This window comes from Poecilia reticulata, linkage group LG6 (genome assembly GCF_000633615.1).
Source record: "Poecilia reticulata strain Guanapo linkage group LG6, Guppy_female_1.0+MT, whole genome shotgun sequence".
NCBI classification, from domain to species: domain Eukaryota; kingdom Metazoa; phylum Chordata; class Actinopteri; order Cyprinodontiformes; family Poeciliidae; genus Poecilia; species Poecilia reticulata.
The window spans coordinates 20934248-20955097 of record NC_024336.1 but is presented as its reverse complement, the minus strand read 5'-3'; the positions used below and the strand labels follow the sequence as shown (position 1 = coordinate 20955097).

The following is a 20850-nucleotide window of genomic DNA, read 5'->3' as shown; positions in this document are numbered from 1 at the left end:
CAGCAGTGTATGCCTGTCCGTAATCAATCTGTCTTTTGTGTAATATGACTTTGTAGAAACACATTTGACTCTCAGGGCACCTAAAGATGTTGATTCTGTTTTATTCCACTCTTTTTTTTTTGTTTGTTTTGTGCTCCAAACTTTGCTTTCTTCGTCTGTGTAAAGTTCAGAGTTTACAGAAACGAGTCCATGTCTGATTTTCACTATAAAACAAGACAACAGTGGGTCTGTTGGAGAATAACTTGTGCAGGAGGTTTTGATGTCTCCATATCACAGCCTGTTCGGCCCTGAGAATTCCTGATGTTGACATATCATTAAAAAAAAGGCAAACGGTAACTTCTGCCATTACAGCAATAGTAAACACACTGTTAAATATGCTCTAAATAAGACTTGAGGTCAAACTTTTTCAGTCAGTTTTGGATTCACATCAGTGACCCGTGATGCTAAAGTCCATCTTGACGTCTCCTAAACTCGGCTCGAACGTGAAGCTGTACGACACGCTGGTCCTGCCGTCACCTAAACTGTCCCACGCCGACCTCAGGAAGTAAACTCCCTGCTTCCTGTGTCGACTCCACTCGCAGTCTCCCTGCTGGGAAGACAGAAAAAACACCTGCCATCAGATTTCAAACAAATATGAATGATTTTAACGATTTGAAAAAGACTATTTTAAAGAGTGTTTCCTGATAGGCTTGCACAGATGACAAAAGAGGAAGGTACCTGCTCACTGATTGGTTGAGTCAGGCCCCCACTGACTGTGACATCATCAGTCAGGTGATATTCCATCCACAAGGCAACACCGTGACATCGACCCGTCCTGAAACCGATTTTTAAACAGTTCAACAGAAATACAAAGCGCTAACTTCTGGATAAATTAAGCAAAAGTAGAAGAAAATTAAACTAAAACATAAACACATTACAAAAAAACATTTTCTCCCCTAAGCTGAAGGTAGCATTTCGTTATTACAGTAGTTTGTAAAATGACGCACAAGAAAAACAGACCTTCCTTATCTGAAATATGAAGTTATTCAGTAAAAGTAATCTAAATGAAAAAGTGCATTAAATAAAATAAATAATTTAACTACTGTAAACACAAACATTCTTCTGATTCTCCGTTTGCAGCGTCTTAAGGAAGGAAGCAGATTCTACCTTATGAAAGGCAGCGAGCCCTGGCTGCTGATTGGCTCTTGAGGGACACACTGTGTGAAGTCAAAGGTCATGACAGCGGTGGGGTGAGTGAGAGCTCGACATGGATATTCCCACAGTGGGTGGGGCTCCGCTTCACGGGACTCACGGAAATCCAGAGAGCGCTGTGGAAACACACAGCCTGAATCCACCTTTTGCAGCTTCAGCTCCGATTTATGAACTCTGCTCACTTTTTGTTTCCTCTCATGAGTGATTTAAAGACACAGGCGCACATTTTCAAATACAAAAACACACCTTGACGTAGTACTGTTATTAAAACATCACCCTAGTAATAAATAACTTGTTACATTTATTAACAAGTTATTTAATAAATGATTTTAATCTTTACCTGGACCATCTCGTCCATGGGAGTGACGTCAAAGCCTTCGCATATTCCACACGGTGCTCTTATTCTCCACAAATCCTAACAACAAACAAAAATAACACAATTTATTTTGAAATCTTAATGGATTCCCTTTCAATTTATTTTAAATCCTGCCAGTTTTCAGCAAAAACGGAAACACCTGAAGCCTTTCAAAGGAAACAAAGGAATGGCTCTATTAGGAATGAGCTCAAAATTATACAAGTCAGAGATATCATTTAGTACTAGCACGTTAAAATAACTTTAAAGTAACTTTATATATTTTTAAATGACCGAGTCGCACGCTGGCATCAGATCACCAAGTTTCTACGACTCAAAACTGAAATGTAATTGTGCATAAAAGTCGAATTGTTCTGGCAACAACTTGTGTTGCCTTTTGGATGATGTTTGATCAAACGCTCGACTGTCTGACCTGGAACTCCACGGCCACAACATGCAGGGAGGCAGAGCAGGGCAGGATGGTGGCAGTGGGCCGCAGGAGGCCCGCCAGAGCGGTCCTGCAGTACCAGAAGAACAGGGAGTGCCACGGCAGGAGGCTGGTGCTGAAGTACGGCTCCCCCATCAGGATGGAAATCTGCAGGAGGCGCAACACCAGGTTTTAGATTAATAACTTAAAAACATAACTGGGTCTTTAACTTGTAGCGTGTTATTTTACATAAATGAACCGTTAATAAAGTTACTTTTTGATTACTTTGCTTTAATTGGGACAGAAAATAAACAGCAAACAACTCATTAGTAGAGCTGCAAATTGTTTTTATTTGAAGTCTGGCTGTCTGATTATTTTAGCCCAAACTTTCTTTCTTTTTTTTTTTTTTTTTGAGGACTAAAACACCAGAGGGAAAAAATGACTGCAGGTTGTTTGATGAAGTCCTGAATCCAAGAGAGATTACATTATCCTTGTTCATCCATCAAAGAAATATATACCTAGATTTCTACTAAACTCCAAAAGAGTGAAAGACAATGAATATGGGACATCTGCGTTTTGACCCATCTAACAAATAAAAACTAAAAATGAATGTATCATATGACTTGCTCTCTGATCAATTGATATGTTCATCTGTATTTTTATATTTTTTCCCCAGAAATGGCTTTAAGAAATATAAAAAGAAGAAAGCTCTATATTTTTTAACCTTGGCATTTAAAAACCCCAACAATTACAAACTAGGAGTTACAAGGTTGTTCAAATAAATCCCAGTCTGAGTGACCCTTCTTTACTGTTTTGTGGTGATTTATTTAACAAAATTATTCTGATTATATCTTTATAAAAAAAAACCTTTCAACCACCTTTATTTTTTGTATTTTTGGAGGTTAGGTCTCATAAAGACACTAAAAGGTGACACTTCCTCCAACTCCCTATTTTCCAACTTGGTTCTAGCTTGATGTTCAGAGAAGCAGATCAGAGTAAAAGATGCTTTTTCTGATAAAAATGACTGTTTTCATCCTCTTGCTCTGTTTTTAAATCATCAAATAAATGAAATGTTCTGCTGCACGGCGTGATCGTCATCCAAAGCGGCACCTGCTCTCCTCGGAGGTCCTGACTGGTGAGCTGCTCAGGCCTGATCTCCAGCAGTTCAACCCCGCCTTTCTTAGAGTTGGCTTCCAACACCTGCAGAGCAAAATTAACCCAAAAAGTTAACATTTCTCTATACGCATTTGTAAATAAAAAAAAATTTAAAAAAAAGAACTGTTTAGATTATGTAGCGTTTATTCAACAGGAGTGACCATGAAGAGGGTATCGGTAGCTGACCCCTGATTTAGGTTTAGGTAACAAAAAAAAAAGCGTCCAGAAAATGAGGGTTAATTATAATGTGTATCAGGAGTTTGCAACTCCAGTCTTCAAACGCCTCTGGACTCATTACAGCTCCAACTCGCCTTGAATTAAGCTGATTATGGTCATGAATAAAGACCAGGGCTTTCCAAAGCTTGCTGATATGCCAAAGAGCTAATTAAGACGTCCGTCTACTAATCACCATCCCATCATTTGGTACCAAACAAAAGCCTCCAGACAATAACGTTGTGGTTTTACCTCCTCAATAACTTGTTTGGACATTCTGGAGTTTTCCAAACTGAACACCTGAGTTAGGAACAAGAGCACAAAAAAACAAACAAAAAAAACATTAATACAAGAATCTGAGTAGGAACATTTGGTTTGCAGGAGATGCCGTACCTTCTTGGCTCCCAGCATGTGAGCAAACACAGGAAGCAGACTTCCATCGCTGACAGAGAGACACACGCTGTCCTCGCTCAGGACCTGGAGGGATCCCCGCTTTAATGAACGCACATAAACGCAAACCGTGTACACTCGGCCATGAAAACGGCATTCGCTTACACTGCGGAGAGCTGCGACGTAGCTCCCCGTACGCCGTCTGTCGTTCAGTTCGCCGAAGCGAGGCCGAGTCCAGACGAGGTGAGCCTGACAGGTGCAACACGGCCGAGGCGGCGGGGTCGCAGCCTGGGCGTCCTGGAGACTGAAACATCGAGACAGAGAGGTTCACTGAACTGGGGTAAACGCTACACGTCGATTAATTGGGGAAGCAATGACAAAGCGGACCTGTGAGGCTGCAGGCTGTACCACAGACTGTAGTCGTCATGGCAGACAGTCAGACTGAGCTCCTCTCGCTCAGCCACCTGGCGCTCTGCAGGCAGGAAGTAAACACTCTGCATCCAGTGATCCCGCCACTGAAACACACCAGCAGGACTCGGATTTACTGGAGAAACTTACAGCTGGTTTTTCATTTTGGGCCAAATCTACGTCACAGATGTTCTTAAACGGCCGATTTTGCCAGGATGTATTGATAAAACTCATCAACAAACAGTTAAAATATGAAGAAGAGCTCTGTCTGCATTCAGTGACTTGTATAAACTAAGTAATATTGAACATCATTTCCCATTGATGCGTCCGTCCAGGATTTTAAGATTGTTTTTGTGATTTTTTTTTTGCAATCAAAATCACTGATTTTGTAGAGCTACTTTTAAAAATATGTGTTACTCATCACCACACTGATCACAAACCACAACTTGACAGTAAGTGAGGCTGAGGGAGCGTTGTGGTAAAAGTAAGAAATGCTGCCACCTGCAGGTGGGAGTTAGCGACCCTACGTTTTTGACCATTTCTTGTGGAAAATTGCAATAAACTCACAATTATGTACTCACACAAAAACATGTGTGAATCTGTTGATTCTGCATGAATTTCTACCATCAGAAAATGGTGAAAAACTGGACGGGCTGATCTGTAATTTGGCAGTAAACAAATAAAAACCTCTTTGATTTAATTGATATGATGATATGCAAGAACTCTGGAGTTTAGAGGGCCACATAAAAAAGCTATGGTGGGATGGATTTGGACGCCGGACCTCAAGTTTCACACATTCAGACTCAGATACTTATGTCCCAATGGGAAATTAATATTACAGAAAGTCACAATAAAAACAACACACCAACAATTAATATTTTACTAGAAGGTGTGGCATTTGATTCCACTGCTTCAATCGATGGAGGTTAAAAACACAAAACTTGTCGATAAAAAACATCGAGAAGCTGGTAAGACAATAAATAAATCAATACATTGCACTAACAATTTGAAATCCCTCACTTTAAGAAACCGCTACAAATTAAACTCAGTTTGTTAAACTTGTGTGTCTTAAATCTTCTGCACATCTTTTGCCCCCAACAAGCTTTAGAGTGGTCGCTCTGGACAGATCTGCCTCCTGAAGCTCTGACCAGTTACTCACCGGGGCCTTCGCCGGCTGTTGGTACGTCCAGCTGGGAGCCATGCTGCACACAATGGTTCCGCTGGGATCCATGTCCAGGTCCCACCAGGACAGAACGACCTGAGCCCGACCGCCGGACCGAGCCACGAAGCTGGTGGAGTGGGACTGGAAGGCACTGCTGACCGGCTTGCTGAAGTCCACACTGGGAAGGAGCGCAGACGGGCGTGAGCAGCGACGGCGTGTCGGAAACAAGAGGAGCAGAAGATGCTTCTACCTGAACATGGCGCAGAGCGGACTCAGCGGGGTGAAGCTGCGGGGGGAGACCTGGCTCAGCTGGACATCACAAACCGAGTGAGCACCAGCACAGCGGCCGACGGTGGGCGGCGGGACCAGACGGGCCCCCTCCACGTCCGCTGGCTGCAGCTGGGCCCAGCTCCACAGCAGCTCCGACTCCACCAGCTGGGCGTAGACGGTGGCGCGGTGAGGCACCGCCTCGCAGCCCGCCTGCACACAGACAGAAACCATGAAGAGCCAAAAGAGGTTTAAATGAAAAGCTGACGGATGAATAAAAGGTGCAAACATTTGTCATCTGGACAAAAATGGAAAAAAAAAAAAAAAAAAAAAAGAAAAGGAAAAAGTTTGAGGTCTAAATCTTTAACATACTTTCCAAGCGCCCTCTACAGAGAAAGTGCCATTGGCATTAATTTAAAAAGAAAAAAATCTCCAATAGCAGGTGGTATAAAAATGCACATAATGCTCTAAAAACTATCTGCACTAATATTTTACTCAACATATCGTGTATTTACTAAATGGTGCTAAGCTTCAATTTAAAACAGAAATCCTAAATATTCATGCAAACAAAAGACGAGGAAAAACTCAATTTCTTCACTCTGAGGCCAAATGAAACAGCAAGTTGAAGAGAAATTAGATCACATCTTACTAATCGTTGGCCACAGAGCAACCTTTACTCTGCAACAAGGTGGAGAGTCATTGGCCAATTACACAAACACCTGAACCAATGAGAAAACGCTTCCAATTTAAGGCGTTATCAATAACTATAATTTATAAAGTATATCGCTTTTTCTCAAATATTTTATAAACAAAATAAACAAAAACAGATTTTTTTCTAAAAATTTCTTTTAAGAAGGTGTATTAATTTTATCTATTGAAAGTATTGATGTAATTATATAAAGGCTTTATTAAAATGTATTTTGCGTTACCTGAATAAAACAATTAGCATTTTCTCTAGAAACTACTGATGGTTTTTAACTCATTTCTAAAACTAATACCATTTCTATTTGAGAGGACATGTTTTAATGTATATATGAGCGAGAGAAGAAATAAATTGCAGCTTTAAATGGCCTCTTATACGCTTCTGCTTTCACAGTTTTTCCCATTAGAGCTTCTCTGCCTGAGCAGCAGAGAAGGAGCGGACTGAGTTTGAAAGGCTTTGGACGAACCGTGACCAGGTTTTGGTGAGCGTGTTGATAGCTGGGCAGAGCTCCCTCCCCGATGAGCTCGGTGTCAAACAGCTCTGTGATCAGCAGGTTGGCCTTCTCGTGCATGTCGCCGTCTGTTAAAACACAACCAGAATATTTATGAAATGAAGTCACTGAGAAAGAAGAAAAATAACAGCTTTCAGTTTCGCCAATAATAAATAGACACCCAAATGTTTAGAAACAACTTTTGATGAGTTTGCAAAAAATGTCTTGAGAGGTTATGGTTAAATAAGTGGATCGGCAGCAAATATTTCCAGAAATTCTTTTTTTACAGGTTTGAACATTATTAAACCTCTAATAAGAGTACATTTAATTACAACAAAAACATAATAAGTGAGTCATTCCTCAGCGTAGTTTAAAAGTAACTAAACAAAGTAAATGACATAAACTAAATGTAATTAATTTAGGTAAGTTTATATTGAACACAACGGTTGGGCGATGCAACAGATTCAGTAAAGGCACGTTTACATTTACTGAACATAAAAGTTGTTATAATCTGTTATTGAGTTCAATTAAATTTACAAATCCAATCGTAGCCATCCTTACTATATTTAACAACTTAACAACTTTTTTTTAGGTATAAAAGAATTTCCAACATAGACATCAGTAATCAGGAAAGCAGATTTGGCAGAGTTGTGTATTTGTGTATTTCTTCTTTCTCACCTGGTCCCACCGTCACATCTGACGAGTGTTTGTTGATAATCTTGATCTTGTCAGAGAAGTTGTTCTTCTTCACGATGCACTGAGCTGCTTCTGCCATGGGCTTAAAGACCTGCAGAAAATCCACATGTTTTATTGCAATTATTTAGGAAGAGCAAAGCTTCGTGCAGCACTTGGCTCGTCATAAAGTGTTGGTGACGTCATCTTGGTCAGTGGTTCTCAGGAAATCTTTAAAAGGTTTTCTTTCAACTTGGACTTGGCTGCTTTTTCACTCGTTTTCAGATAAATACTTCAAGTTTAAGGAGCCAGAATTTCCCTTTTCAGGTCAATATTTTGTTCACTTCACAAACGTTTCCTCTGCTGAAGATTTTTTTTTTTTCTCAGCCCTGAAACTGCTTCATTTTGTTGCCCAAATGTTTGCTAAAAAGATGCAAACTTTGACCTGGAATCCCTGAAACAAAAAAAAGGACACTCATGCTGCACATTATGTGTTTTTGCAGTAACGATTTCTTTCTTCTTCTTCTTCTTCTTCTTCTTCTTCTTCTTCTTCTTCTTCTTTTTTCAAACACCAAAGTGAAGCCGGTGTTGTTTAAATTTCTCATTTGTAAATTAAGGGAAAAAACGATTGAGAAAAATTAACTAAAAAGATTAGCTAAAAGTCTGGAATACTCTTCAAAACAATTATGCATTATGCAATATTTAAAAAATGCCTCAGTTTCAGTGAAAAACCACTTTGTTGGAAATCTGCTCGATCCACTAGACGTTCATGTGTTTTTTTTTTTTAAGTGTATAAAGTCAACAGTATTTATAAGGCAATTTTTAAACAAGATTGTAGCCCAAAGCACGAAATGCAGTGAAGCACAAAGAACAGACAAAACTTTAAAGGTCAAATGACATCAGAGGTCAAACGATGAAGAAATTGTTTTTGTAGGCTTCGATTTTCAGTGAACTTCTGCTACAACTGCTGACATTTTACGGGACAAACAGAGAATATTCCCGTACCTCCACGGCGTAACAGAAATCGGCTCCGGCAGTGACGGCCATCATGGACAGGAGGCCGGTTCCAGTCCCGATGTCCAGGACGACGACTCGCTCGCCTCGAGCCTTTATTCTGGACACAGCGGCCCGGATGCCCTGGTAGTACTTCTTGTTCTGACAGGGAGCGAAATTACTCAGGCAAAAACATTTACACAACCAAACACTTTCTTTTAACATACTTTTAACAAGAAAATATCTGTTGTAAACCGTGGCGATTTGAACTTTCTTGTCAAATAATGCAGGCAATCTTTGATGAGTTCAGGTGGATAAAATAGGTTTTAGATGATTAAAAAGGCTCTAAAGACAAAAAGATGAGGTAATTCATACATCATACGGAGACCATCTATGCTGTCATTAATCAACTAGAAGCCACAGCATGGTTGGTTAAATGCAGAGCAGCGATGTGTGTGGAGTTCTCACCCTGTCGTGGTCATGCAGCATGTCGGCATAACAGGACCTGAAACAGAAACACCATCAGACTAATGCGGAGGATTATTTAGTGTCTTAATCTCACAACACTTTGATCATGACATTTTAAGAAGAACTGTTGCAAAATCATTTCTCTTTCAGACATCAACCCTGTAGATTTGGATTGTTTTGGGTCTGCTTTTTAGTTTTGTTTTGTTTTATTTGGAACAAAAAAAAAATACAGGATATTGTTTAAATCAATGTATAGATCTGGTAAGCCTCCAACTATCAATGAAAAATTAGAAATCGGAATTACATTTCCTTCTCAGCATTACTTGACATCATAAATAATCTGCTGCATCTCCATTATATTATTCACCTGATATTTAACATCTAGAAATAATAAGAAAAAAACATTTAAAAATGATGATCTAATTCAGTGGCCACAGATAACTTGGATTTTATTTGCATTCTAAATCTATACAGATGTGGAACAAATGAAGAGCCCACTGCACTGAACCCCATTAAAAACCTCATGGTTATTCCACTAAAAATTGATTTCTGAACTCTTTCTGAGTTAAAACATCAGAATTGTTGTGTCTACATGAATATGAACTCATTTTGTTTGCATTGTTTGAGGTCTGAAAGCTCCGCATTGTTTTGTAATTTTGACCATTTCTCATTTTGTGCAAATAAATAAAAAAAATTTTGCTTGGAAATTCAGAGACATGTTGTCACTAGTTCATAGAATAAAAGAACAATGTTCATTTTACTCAAACATAGACCTACAAAGAGTCAAATCAGAGAAACTGGTCTTTTAATTTTTTTTCCAGAGCTATGTAGGGATCAGCTACACTCTCGGTTTTGACCTGAATGAAACCTGAACCAGAACCTCTTTTTGTACGATTCGACCAAAGATATCAACTATCTGTTTAATGTTTTTTGTTTTAAGAAGGTTTTACTTTTTTTTTTTTTACAAATAATAAAAACTGTTTTTTTCAGACACCATATTGGAATTATTTAAAATCCTAAGTGTTTCTTTTTTTACTTAATCTAGTGTTTTCGTGCTATTTTTAAAGTGAATTAATTCGTCTTTCTTTTATCAAGGTTTGACTATTTATTGACTATAAATGTTCTGCTTATCTCATTACAAAGCAAAACGAGTCAGATCTTGGTATTGCTGGGTCGAATTCACAACTTAATATTTTATTAAATAGTGCTTACTGATTTTTTTAAACAGATATAACCGACAATCTCCTCTCTAATGTGAATKTTAATGTTCTTATATGATTGCTTTTATCAGAGCAGCAGCACATCGGTCCCTCGCCATAGTTCCCGTCCCGTCGGCCTCGCTCCCAGTGCCGCCCGGCCGACTCGGACCCACCGGGCTATCTCCTGGTGGTAGTCATACTCCTCGCTCTCCTCCACCCAGTCCGTAGCTCCGGTGGTCGGGTTCGCTCTGCCACAGAAGGTCTTCATCTCCGCCAGGACGTCCAAGGAGTGGAAAAAAGCTGATTTTAGTCGAATTATTCACTACAAACCTAAAAGTTAACAGGATTATTAACACAGCATTGCATCCATGCAGGCCACCATATTGGAACGAAACGTCACTAGCTGTTATGGTCACGTGACCAAAGTTTGTCACGTGTCAAAGAGCGTCATTTATTTTCTCATCGCTAGATGTCAGCATAGAGCTTCAGTTTATTACAGATAGAAACTAATAATCTTCCCAAAATATTTGGGTGTCGTGAACCTGGGAACTCCAACCAGATTTATGCAATTTATCCGTACAAGGAGAAAATACGTTTTACGAAAGTCTACTTCGAATTTTTTTTTATTTAAGCTTCAATGTAACCAAGTTTACAGTGTATACAACAAAAGAAAAAAACAACACATAAATACAATAAATATGGAACAACAAAAAATATCTGGTATAAACAACAAAGGAGGAGACGACTTTGAAAAAAAAAAGGATGAAGTCAAGATTTTTGGAAAATAATAACCCAATAGTAATAAAATGATTTTAAACCAGTTATTATGCAGTATGTTTATCTCTTACTCACGGGGGGCTGTTCTCCTGACAGACTCATGTATTTACCTTCAGGTTTTATTGTATATGTTGATTTTAACATGCATCCTATAAAATGCGAAAAAATATCTGATCTTTTTTTTTTTTTTTACACAAACACATGAGAGTGAGTGAAACAAATATTGGTTGTTTTTTGTTTTAATGTTGTTTTGTTGTTGTTGTTTTAATGGACACACTATAGATCAGAGTGGATTGAATTCCCTAAACAGGGACATTATTTGACAATAAATATCAGGTCTGAGTAAAACCATTTATATGCAATTTATAATAAATCTGTAGCAATAACTTTGAGAACCAGCTGAGGGGGAGAGACAGTCATTTAAGGCACGACAGACCTTTACARTGAATAGAAGTCAGACCCGAACCAGCAAGTCACAAACTTTTTCCCTGATAAGCTGCAGCAGAAAYGGATCCATCGCGATCCAGGAATCTGGAAGGAAGAGAATGTTTTTCCCCGCTCGGTCCACCATCTAGTCATGCACACTTGGCCGTCGGCAGGCAGAAGGCCAAGGTGGAGGGCGGCACCAGGATGTCTGTGAAGATGGGCCGGTATCCGGCTGGAAGAGGGGGGGCGCTCTGCTCCAGCAGGTCCAGYACGGCCCATCGGATGTCCCTGGAGACGTCTCCACGGACGTCCAGCAGCACAGACACGTGCTCCTCGCTGAGGGGAGATGAGGACACGGCGTGTAAAATGTTTGAAAGTTCAAACACTCTGATGGTTTTGCAGATGATTTTGTGCTGAATGAGTTTTGGAAGCAGATAGTGGCAAGACACGGTATTAAAAAACAAGCTGTTTGTTTAGACTACAAGTCAAAATTAAGTAACCCAAAAATCCCAAACAGTTTCAAAACAGGTTTTAATTGAGAGACATCTTAATAATTTTCACATTTCCGTCTCTCATGTTGATATGAAACTTTTTTTTTTCTGCTTCAGTTCAGTGATGTTTGTAGACATTTCTTTCACAGCTGGTCAATCAGTCTAACATGTTGAGTTTGACTGAAGCATTGCAACACTTCAGTTTTTTTTGTTTTTGTTCTGCGTATGGCTGCATCACTTTACGTGGGGAAGGGTTACCTGATGTCCGGATATTTGGCTGCGAGTCCAGAAACCTCCAGAGTGAGCATGCCGGGATCTTTGAGACGGATGAAGTCGGCCAGAACGGGGAGCAGAGCCAGAGGATTCACTTCAGGAAGCGACACCTCGCTCTCCTGCTGAGACAGAAAAAGTGACCGTCTGGGCTTTATAGACATGAAAGGAACGGGTACCAAAGGCTGCTGTGTTAAACTTATACTGTTTAAATTAAATTATTGAGTAAATCAGAATGATACGGTTAAAAAGCATGAATACTTTTCTAATTTCTTTATACGATCCTGGGAGAGGCGATGAATCAGGTCTTCTTCTAAGATGCAAATGGCAGGAAAACTTACTTTTATAGGATGGCGCATCGGTGAAAACAATACTAAACCTTGCCATGAGGAAAGGAAGCTYTGCTGCCTAGCTTCTGTTAAGATGTTTTCCCACGCCAGAAAAAAATAAAGCTGGGATCTCATCTCGTCATGAAAACCAAAACCATGGCAGATCAGATGCTTTTTATTTTATTTYGAGTTCTGGATGAATATTCAGCACATTATTCCTGTCATTATTAATCTCCAGATCCACAACARCGATGATATAAAACCCTTACATCGTGATACTCATATTAGACAAGAGCGTGTTCTCTTGTCTTTCCTATTTAATGAAATAAGTGAATACCCTCACCAGGCTGTGGAAGACTTCCCTGAGCAGCTGGTCGTCCAGGATCATCTGCTGGGCCAGYTGCCTCCTCTCCTCGCCGCTCCGACACACCAGCTTCTTCTGCATCAGGGCCCGGACGTACTCCACCACCATCAGCCACTGGGCCTCCTCCTGCAGCCGCTGCAGCCACGGGRGAGCAGGRCRGGGTTATGACSCAACATATGCACAGTAAATTTCATCCTCCCACAGGAAAMRACTGGGYCGTTGTAATACACRTATGAGACGTATGTATGTGTTCATCTTTTTYTGTYCTTGTCACATGTTTTTTATATTGGCCAGAAAGGGTCATTCTGACCGTTGAGATGACTTTCTTGTATGTTTSCCGTTTCTCTCTAATGGATGGTGTTAAAGTAACAGCTTTCTTTCAAAAATCGTTCCGTTTAACACTTTTTTTCTTGAGTCTACAGCTAAAAGTTGCCCTTTCAGGTTCTCCCACCTGAGCTGTGGATCCCTGCAGCTCCTCCAGAATGACCAGGGGCCACTTGGCAGCTCTCYGATTAGTGTCTTGGCCTCAGAGCTGGACTGSGACCAAAACCTGGCCCTGGTGTTTTTGTGCCATTGCGGCTCATCGTGAATGCAGGCCTTTGTGGGAYAGACGCCTGCAGCGTCACAATTCCCATCAAAGGAACACTGCTAAACGTGTCTTTTTGGCGTTTTATGAAATATAGTGTTTATACTGATAGGAAACCCATAATCAGATCATATCCATGTAAAATAAAGAGCTCCTCTCGGTTTTTTAAAGTATAAAAAGCAGAGGGAGAATTTCACTGGTTTTGCTTGTCTGATTACCAGTGATAWATCATCTGTTTCCACAAAACAACGTTTCACTAATATTAAATGATAATAATAAGCGGCAACATCTGCAAACTGTAACTTTATATCTAAGAAAGAGCTGGACACGTTCCACCTTATTGTCATTTTGTTTTGTTTTTGACTGTGATGCATCTGAGATTAAGTTGCTGAACTTTTCTCAAAGTAACCTTGTTCGTCTTTCTCATAAAATCCAAATGAAGTTTGGCTTTGCGACTCAGCAAGATGTTAAAATCTTTAAAGCACCGACTTCTTCTCAAAGCAAAAGTCTGCCGAGTGATTTTTAGTCACCTGCCGGCAGGGCGGCCGCACTCGACCGTACAAGTCCAGGTGACTTTCCAGGAYGCTGCACAGTTTCGGGACGGGATCTCCCTGGACCAGCCAGGGTCGGGTCAGCAGGCCAGGGAGGAAGGGCTGAAGCTCCAGCAGCAGCTGATCCATCACCAGGCGACACGCCCGCCTCACTGCCCGGTCCAGAGCTGCCAGAGGGTTGGGGGGAGTCCGAGAGAACATTCCCGCAAAACGGGACGACTGCTGCTGCTGCAGGCTCTCCGTTGACTTTCTGCATCGAGCACAAGRCGATGCTGAACTGAGAAGGGTTGAGTGTTAAGACGACGGGAAGGGTGACGATCAGAACACGTCTTACTTGAGGATGATGCAGTTGCTGATGGAGGCCAGCAGGTAGTGGAGGTAGAACTTGTTTTTGTTGTTGTTGGTGGGATCCCTGCGGTGCTCCTTCCCAAATTCAACCAGAGCTTCCCGAAACCTGAAAGTCGCATTAAAATATGCATTTCCTTGTTTATGGAAAATAAAACATGGTTTTAAATTGGTAATATGTGACAAAAAGAACAAGAAGGAGGCTAGGTAAAAGTATGTAAAACAGAYGAGTGACTGCTCAGGTGGCTTATTTTTGAACAACACACCTGTTGAGGAGGTTCTCTACCTCGTACAGCCCCATCTGGATGGTCTGATCTCGCAGGGATTCCCCGATCATCAGAGCCACCCGGGCGTTCTCCTCCAGCATCTGGCGGCCGACAAACACAGTGACACAAATTACGCAGCCTGAAAACTGGAGCGACGGGCACATAAGGACTTCACAGCAAGCAGATCCYGGGAGCGGACACTGATATAGATAATTATGATCAARTCAGTGGGTTATAATTTATCTCCAGCTACATGACAATAAACGGTGTAACTCTACCACTTGGGATCTTTTATCATCTGCATTGAAACGCTACACAGTAGCTTGTGTTTGTGCAGAGAACTCACCTGAGTGATGATGGTGGGCAGGCTGGTTTGGTAGAATCCTTCGTGGTCCGTATCCGGCTCCTGGTCTCTCTGCCAGTCCTGCAGCTCCACCTGCAGAGCTTTGTGCATCCACTCAGATACACTCTTCTGCAAACCCACAAAACAAAACAAAAAAAATGAAGGAAATCRATGTGGTGCTTTCCAAAAGTGTTCATAGGACTTGAGCTTTCCTATTTTGTCACATTACACTGGACTTTATGGGATAATTCGGGACGGAAAAGAGTATTTTTGCATTTTTAACGGCTTTTACCCAAAAGCAGACATGCATGAACCTATTTACTACAACACAGGCATGCAGACAGAGATATTTTGAACCAGACAACCAGCCATTCTAACCATTCTCAATGGGAAAACCATTAATCATTTTCATCCACTTCACAACTATGTGCTACTTTGTACTGGTCTGTAAAAAGAAAAYGATGTTCTGCAGAGGAGGGTTTTTGTTCCTMCTGCTTAGAGTATTTTGAATTTGTTGAATATGTATTTTAGATCTTTTGCAGTGATGCAGCATCTGAAGCTTCTCAGTAAGTCTGCAAAAACCGCTCACACCTCGCCGGGGCAGAGTTATGTCCTGAGTAAAGCYGAAGAAGCGATTGTGATCGACTCACCCGGACACTCTGCACGTATTTGCTCTGCAGCTGCTCGACGCCCTCGGCGGAGATGAGCGGTCCCAGCTCCGACCGGTCCGACTCCGTGACCAGCTCTGGATGTCCCATCATGTCTGGGCTGCCGACAAAAACCAACCGTTTAACGTCCACCGTATGCGGATACTGGGCTTGATTGTTCTCTGTAAAGCCAGTTGTTCTTTAATGTTAAACATCCGAGTTTTTCAGAGAACAACTGGAGATCATATTACAAACGTAACGTGACAAAATCCAGGGCTGTGATTTGCAAGGTGACGAGGATGCTTGCTCCATGTTCTTTGCTAGAAGCATTCGTTTCATCCATGAAGCTTATTTGTGAGAAGCCATAATCTATCCTTGCATTTACATAAACAAGGATATCAGCATTCATGTCAAACTGCAGGATAAACAGACGGGGATTCGTCATCAAAGTGTCAGTACTGAGACTCACCTGTTGTAGATGTGCAGCACCCAGTTGAGCACCGCGAATATTTCACCGCTCTCCAGATCCCAGCTGCTAACCTAGGCCACAATTGAACACTTAGACGTGGAGGTGTTTTCACGCAACGATGGAAAAAAATATGTCTAAGCTCCACTTTGTCCCTGAAGACGTGAAAGTGTGTAAATCAAAACACGAATGTAACAAACTTTAGGTAAGTCAAGACTAGAGCGGCATACTGTCTCTGAAGAACAACTTTAGTAATTAAGCTTTTGGCGTAGCACCTTCATCACAGTCAGCATGAATAAGTCTGCAATTAACTGAAAAACTATGACAGAAATAGTACAGAACAACCACTTGAAGATGTCAACAAACATCGAACAACAATGTTTCACCAGGGTTCCTTTATATTTTCCAGGATAAAATTCCCATTTGAAATTAAAATTTCAAGATTTTGGTTCAAAGTATTAGTCTGGAACCATCTACAGTATTCGTTGGGTCTTATAGTTATGTCTAGGTTCCACAGATAGTGAAACAATTATGTCATCTACCTACTTTTCTTACATCTGGAGTAATGTAGATGCCCCATTTTTCAAAATCTAGAACCTGTCAAGTTGCTTGTTAAGATCAAAGATAAATGTAGATTTTTTTAAAAGCACATTAGTAACTACATTTTGTTTTTAAATTCCAAACAAAGAGCAGTTTTATGGCTTTGTTATGCATTTTGCAGGCAGGTTAAGAACTACAGGCCCAACAGGTGGTAAATAAATGTGCATCTGGATGAGTCTTTATTTATTCAGTAAGTCAAAAAGCAAAAATACTAATAAATGTTATAAGTAACATTTATTAGTATGCAAATCAATGAAAAKTCATGTCGAGTTAGTGTGGAAATTAAATTGTTTTTCGAGGCTYATTAAACTTTTGTTCATCAGAAAACAGAAGAAGGAAAAAGTCTCTCACGCGTCGCAGCTGTAGATGCAACAGTACACGAGTCGTGAATCAAAACACCACTCACAGTTCATAAAACATCGCTGACCTGCGCCARGTGAGTGTGTAAACAGCGGTGGCTGGCTCTCAGGTAGGCCGCAGTCAGCTGGTAGTGTGGTGGGACGCAGTGCTCCAGCAGGTGGCGCACTGTGGCCAGGTCAGCCATGACGGCGTGCTGGAGTGCAGAGAGGTGGCCCGCCAAACCCGGGCCTCGCGTGTGCAGRTARGAAACGCTGCGAAATCGCGCAGAGACCGCCTCCTCTAGTACCTGACGTGGAGAAGGTGGGAGATTTGACRGGCTGAAGTTTGTCATGTAAACCTGAGTTGGAGGTAAGGCTCACCTGGAAGAAGCAGGCCTTCCAGCAGCGAGGTCTTCCTGCGGGCAGCGGCCTGCCGCCGCCGCCTCTCTCCGCCAGCAGGGCCCGGTCCAGGGCCTCCTCCCGCTCCACTATCCTCACCGCGGACACAAACGGCGTGGGGTTCTGCCGGGCCAGAGCCAGAGAGCTGCTCACCACGGCCCACAGCTCCTTCCCTGCAGCGGCACACCGGGACAGGAAGTCAGTGTAGTGCTTTGAGATCAAACTTCTGTACTMATTTTTGTTATTTTTCATCCTAAATTAATATAGATACATCGATATGAGCTCTGCGGTGGTAAACGAGAACGTACAATTAATCCCTGATCAATTTGCCCGAATAGGAACCATTGGTTATCTCACGGAAACAATCCAACATGGTTTGTTTCACTTCCAGCGGTACTGGTTGGTACACTACACAAAATGGATGAATAAAATAAAATWAAAATCTGAGTCTAAATTCTTCAGCTTCCCCACTTATCATTAAACCTASCTAATGCCTTCCCCAAACTCCAATATAAAGTCTATTAAAAATCTTATTAAAACCTGCAAACTATTCTCAGAAGTGGGTCTGTGCCAGGAAAAGCAAACCAAACTTAAATTAACTTTACTACCTCAGCCAAGAGGAGTTGTCAAATATTCACCCACTGTTAAGCCAAATGTTTGCAGCTGACCTTGATTGATTATGATGAGGGGAGGGGGTGTATATATATTTGAGCCTGCATGTACAATTTTGTATAATCATTCCACCCCTTAAAACAGGTTCAAAAACATCAATAAAAGCATAAAATTAATGAGACATTCATGCCAGTGAGCGATGCTTGTTCAAGTGTGACACTGTATGCATTTATTAGATAGCAACGTGTTAAATTGTTTGCCAGACCTGCTGCCAGATGCCTGCCGAGCAACACATTTGCGTAAAAGTGACAACAGATCTCCAGATTTCGCATTTTCTGATTTAATAGCGTTGAGGCTAAAAGTTAAATTCACTCTGTAGTTTTATGGAGCGAGAAGGGAAAAGCTACAGCTGCGTCTCCGAGGTGTCCTCACCCAGGGCGTCCACCAGCTGCCCGACTCCAGAGAAATATTTGGCCACCAGCTCCGTGTCCTCGCTGTTGAGTGAACTTCCTGCCGTCCCGGCGGCCCCGTGGAGCTGCCAGAGGATGTCGTCCTGCCAGCGCTCCAGATCCATTAGCCGGGCGTGGGCCTCCAGGAGCCGCCTGGACTCCACCAGACGCTCCGTCTCCAGCACCATGCTCCGTACTGCAACACAGCCAGGGAGGGGAGACTGAAYGTTAATCTCAATAGCGGCGTCTCAGGAAGTGAYGCCGTTATTGGGATTATTGAGAGTATATCCTTTTCTCGTCACTGTGGCCAAACGGTGTCTCATCTGATGATCTGATGTTTGTTTATTTAATAATTACTGGTCAGTTATTATTGGTCATTCTTGTGCAACGTTGCTGCCTTTTGGCCAGGACTCCCCTTTTTAATCTCGATGGGACTTTCCTGGTTAAATAAATGTAAAACACAATTTAAAAAAAGTTACTTAGGAAGTATTAGGTTTGTCCAGGTCAGCTGCTGCACATTTCAGGTCAGCCTGAAGATGTTGATCTTTCTATTTTTCTTGGTTCAAGGCCTAACAGTTTAGTTGGKGATGATTTCATGCCTGAACTCCCTAACCAATTGTCCTTCCTCCAAAGCGAATCATAAATGTTGATTTTTACGATCGCTAAAGCTGGGAAAAAACCCCCCAGCTTAGTCAAAATTTCATTGCACCTATACCCCATGACAAGTGTGTGTGCGTGTGTGTGTGTGCGTGTGTGTGTGTGTGTGTGTGTGTGTGTGTGTAAGCTTCGGACCAGAACTGTGAGACATTATTTCTGCACGAGCAGCACAGTCACGCGGCGGCTTGGAGCTTCTCACTGGCGTAAAGTCGAGGCAAGTTGCTGACGGCGGCGAAGAGCTGGCGGTGGTCGACCGAAACCTCTCTCAGCTTCTCCAGAGACGCCAAGCAGTCTGCGTTTCCGTCCGACTCCAGTCCTGCTTCCTTCARGGTGAGCGACACCTCCCTCAGCTCGTCCCGGGCCTCCCGCAGCTGCTCCAGGCCCCAGCCGACCCCCTCCAGGTACGACTGGACCATCGACTGGAGACAAGTCATCCCAGCAGGTTGGGTTAGCTTTTAAAAGTGGTAGTAATCACCAGGGCTAAAGGCTTTCTACAAAATATCAATGATTTCCTTTAGACTGTGGTCACTTTTTAGCTTATTGTCAGACCTCTGAGATATTTTTAGAGGAAAATTTATTCAAAACGACACAATTTGCTGAATTTTTCTGGGTCAGAGTCTGTAAAATGTACTGAAAACAACATTTTTAACCAGCTGGATGGTTGTAGTGTCACGCYATCCGGTGAAAACCTGGAGTAGAGAATCAATGGACGATCTTTCAGAACCTGTGTCAAGTCTTTAATTTATGTGATTCCAAAATAATACATTTCTAATACGATATACTACTTTCTTTACACAYTTYCCTGATTTTTTTTCATATAATGTTGTCACGGTCAACATTATATGAAAAAATGTTGACCATGAYGACATTTTTGCAAGAACTGAATTGGAAATAAGGAACAAAGTTCAAAGGAAAGGCATCACAAGACCTTCACACATTTTGATAAATATAAATATGATGATGCRTCGTTTTGGTTCTCTCTGACCTTCAGTCTGGTGTGGATGGAGGCCGTCCTCTGGCTCTCTCTCTTCTTGTACTGGCTCAGTCGCTCCAGATGTTCGGGCCGACAGAAAACTCCAGACGCCCACTTCAGAGCAGCGCCGCGGGCCAAGCACTCTGCCCGCTCCACCTCTGGCCACACAGCAGCCTCTGGTTTTAAAGAAGACACACACACGCATGCAGGCAAACACGCATACACACACACGCATACACACACACGCACATCATGATGAATAGGAGTGTGAATACCTTTAGCTGCTCACAGATGTAAATTCAAGTTGTGTTTCGGGGKRAAATGTGGGATTGTTGGGATTTTATGCATGAGATTGAAACAAAAGTGCTGCACAGCAGCATCAATATGTTCCATAAGTATATCCCCAACAAATGTGGTGTGCAGATGTATTCAGCCCTTGATACCACTAGATAAAATCCACATCATTCMCACTGTAAACATGGCTGTGGCAGCATCATGCTGTGGGAATGATTGACTTCGGCAGGGACAGAAACTTTTCAGAGGCCGTGAAAGAGTCAGGGATGAGTTCATGATGACTCCAAACACTGTACTCCATCAGAGTCTTGGATCTAATGTGTTAGAATGGCCTAGTCAAAGTCCACACCTAAATGCAATTTGTAATATGTGGAAAAACCTATAAAATTGCATTTATTCCGAGCCAGAAATACTTTGGAAAGAAGAAGGAGATCAAATTTCATCTTCTAGATGCTGGTAGAGACCAAACCCCGAATATCTGGAGTTACTGTGAATGATGATCTGAAATGAGCTGAAAACAAATGCATGCCACACTTTTCAGAGTTTGAGCTGTAAAAATGCTTTGAAACCAATTCAT

The 20850-nt window shown here is 41.7% G+C and overlaps 2 protein-coding genes across 5 annotated transcripts in view; both read right to left on the bottom strand.

Moving 5' to 3' along the window:
- Window positions 1-83: 83 nt before the first annotated feature.
- prmt7 (protein arginine methyltransferase 7) lies at window positions 84-10496 on the bottom strand. Of its 2 annotated transcripts, none has more exons than XM_008411776.2 (17): window positions 10264-10496; window positions 8892-8928; window positions 8436-8585; window positions 7437-7545; window positions 6735-6847; window positions 5549-5778; window positions 5296-5476; window positions 4116-4243; window positions 3894-4032; window positions 3732-3815; window positions 3591-3638; window positions 3081-3170; window positions 1977-2138; window positions 1532-1606; window positions 1147-1307; window positions 718-814; window positions 84-589 (listed from the first exon to the last, which is right to left on the bottom strand). In XM_008411776.2, the coding sequence occupies exons 1-17, from the start codon at window positions 10356-10358 to the stop codon at window positions 428-430; spliced, it is 2061 nt and encodes a 686-aa protein (XP_008409998.1). In that variant the 5' UTR covers window positions 10359-10496; the 3' UTR covers window positions 84-427. The 2 variants fall into 2 exon arrangements, with proteins under 2 accessions (XP_008409998.1, XP_008409999.1); XM_008411777.2 differs by having other exon boundaries at window positions 84-586.
- A 502-nt stretch (window positions 10497-10998) lies between these two features.
- The window catches only part of exoc3l1 (exocyst complex component 3-like 1), a 13351-nt gene continuing 3499 nt past the window's right edge, over window positions 10999-20850 (bottom strand). Inside the window, exons 2-15 of one of the 3 annotated variants that reach the window (XM_008411773.2) lie at window positions 19992-20155; window positions 19206-19425; window positions 18333-18545; window positions 17271-17461; window positions 16979-17197; window positions 15955-16025; window positions 15489-15606; window positions 14842-14967; window positions 14496-14596; window positions 14219-14338; window positions 13864-14134; window positions 12727-12882; window positions 12043-12179; window positions 10999-11629 (exon numbers count right to left, since the gene is read on the bottom strand). In XM_008411773.2, coding sequence (XP_008409995.1) covers window positions 11443-11629; window positions 12043-12179; window positions 12727-12882; window positions 13864-14134; window positions 14219-14338; window positions 14496-14596; window positions 14842-14967; window positions 15489-15606; window positions 15955-16025; window positions 16979-17197; window positions 17271-17461; window positions 18333-18545; window positions 19206-19425; window positions 19992-20155 — 2294 coding nt within the window. In that variant the 3' untranslated portion in view covers window positions 10999-11442. Of the gene's footprint in view, window positions 11630-12042; window positions 12180-12726; window positions 12883-13863; window positions 14135-14218; window positions 14339-14495; window positions 14597-14841; window positions 14968-15488; window positions 15607-15954; window positions 16026-16978; window positions 17198-17270; window positions 17462-18332; window positions 18546-19141; window positions 19426-19991; window positions 20156-20850 lie in introns of those variants that run through there. The other 2 variants (XM_008411774.2, XM_017305083.1) reach the window with 2 other exon arrangements.

What these genes read in the sequence shown, in the direction of transcription:
- prmt7 (XM_008411776.2), bottom strand. Translation starts at nt 10,358, where the DNA reads ATGAAGACCTTCTGTGGCAGAGCGAACCCGACCACCGGAGCTACGGAC. An exon ending in ACGTCGCAGCTCTCCGCAGT is followed by an intron (nt 3,816 to 3,893) that starts GTAAGCGAATGC and finishes GGATCCCTCCAG; the next exon opens with GTCCTGAGCGAGGACAGCGT. An exon ending in ACATGCTGGGAGCCAAGAAG is followed by an intron (nt 3,639 to 3,731) that starts GTACGGCATCTC and finishes TTCCTAACTCAG; the next exon opens with GTGTTCAGTTTGGAAAACTC.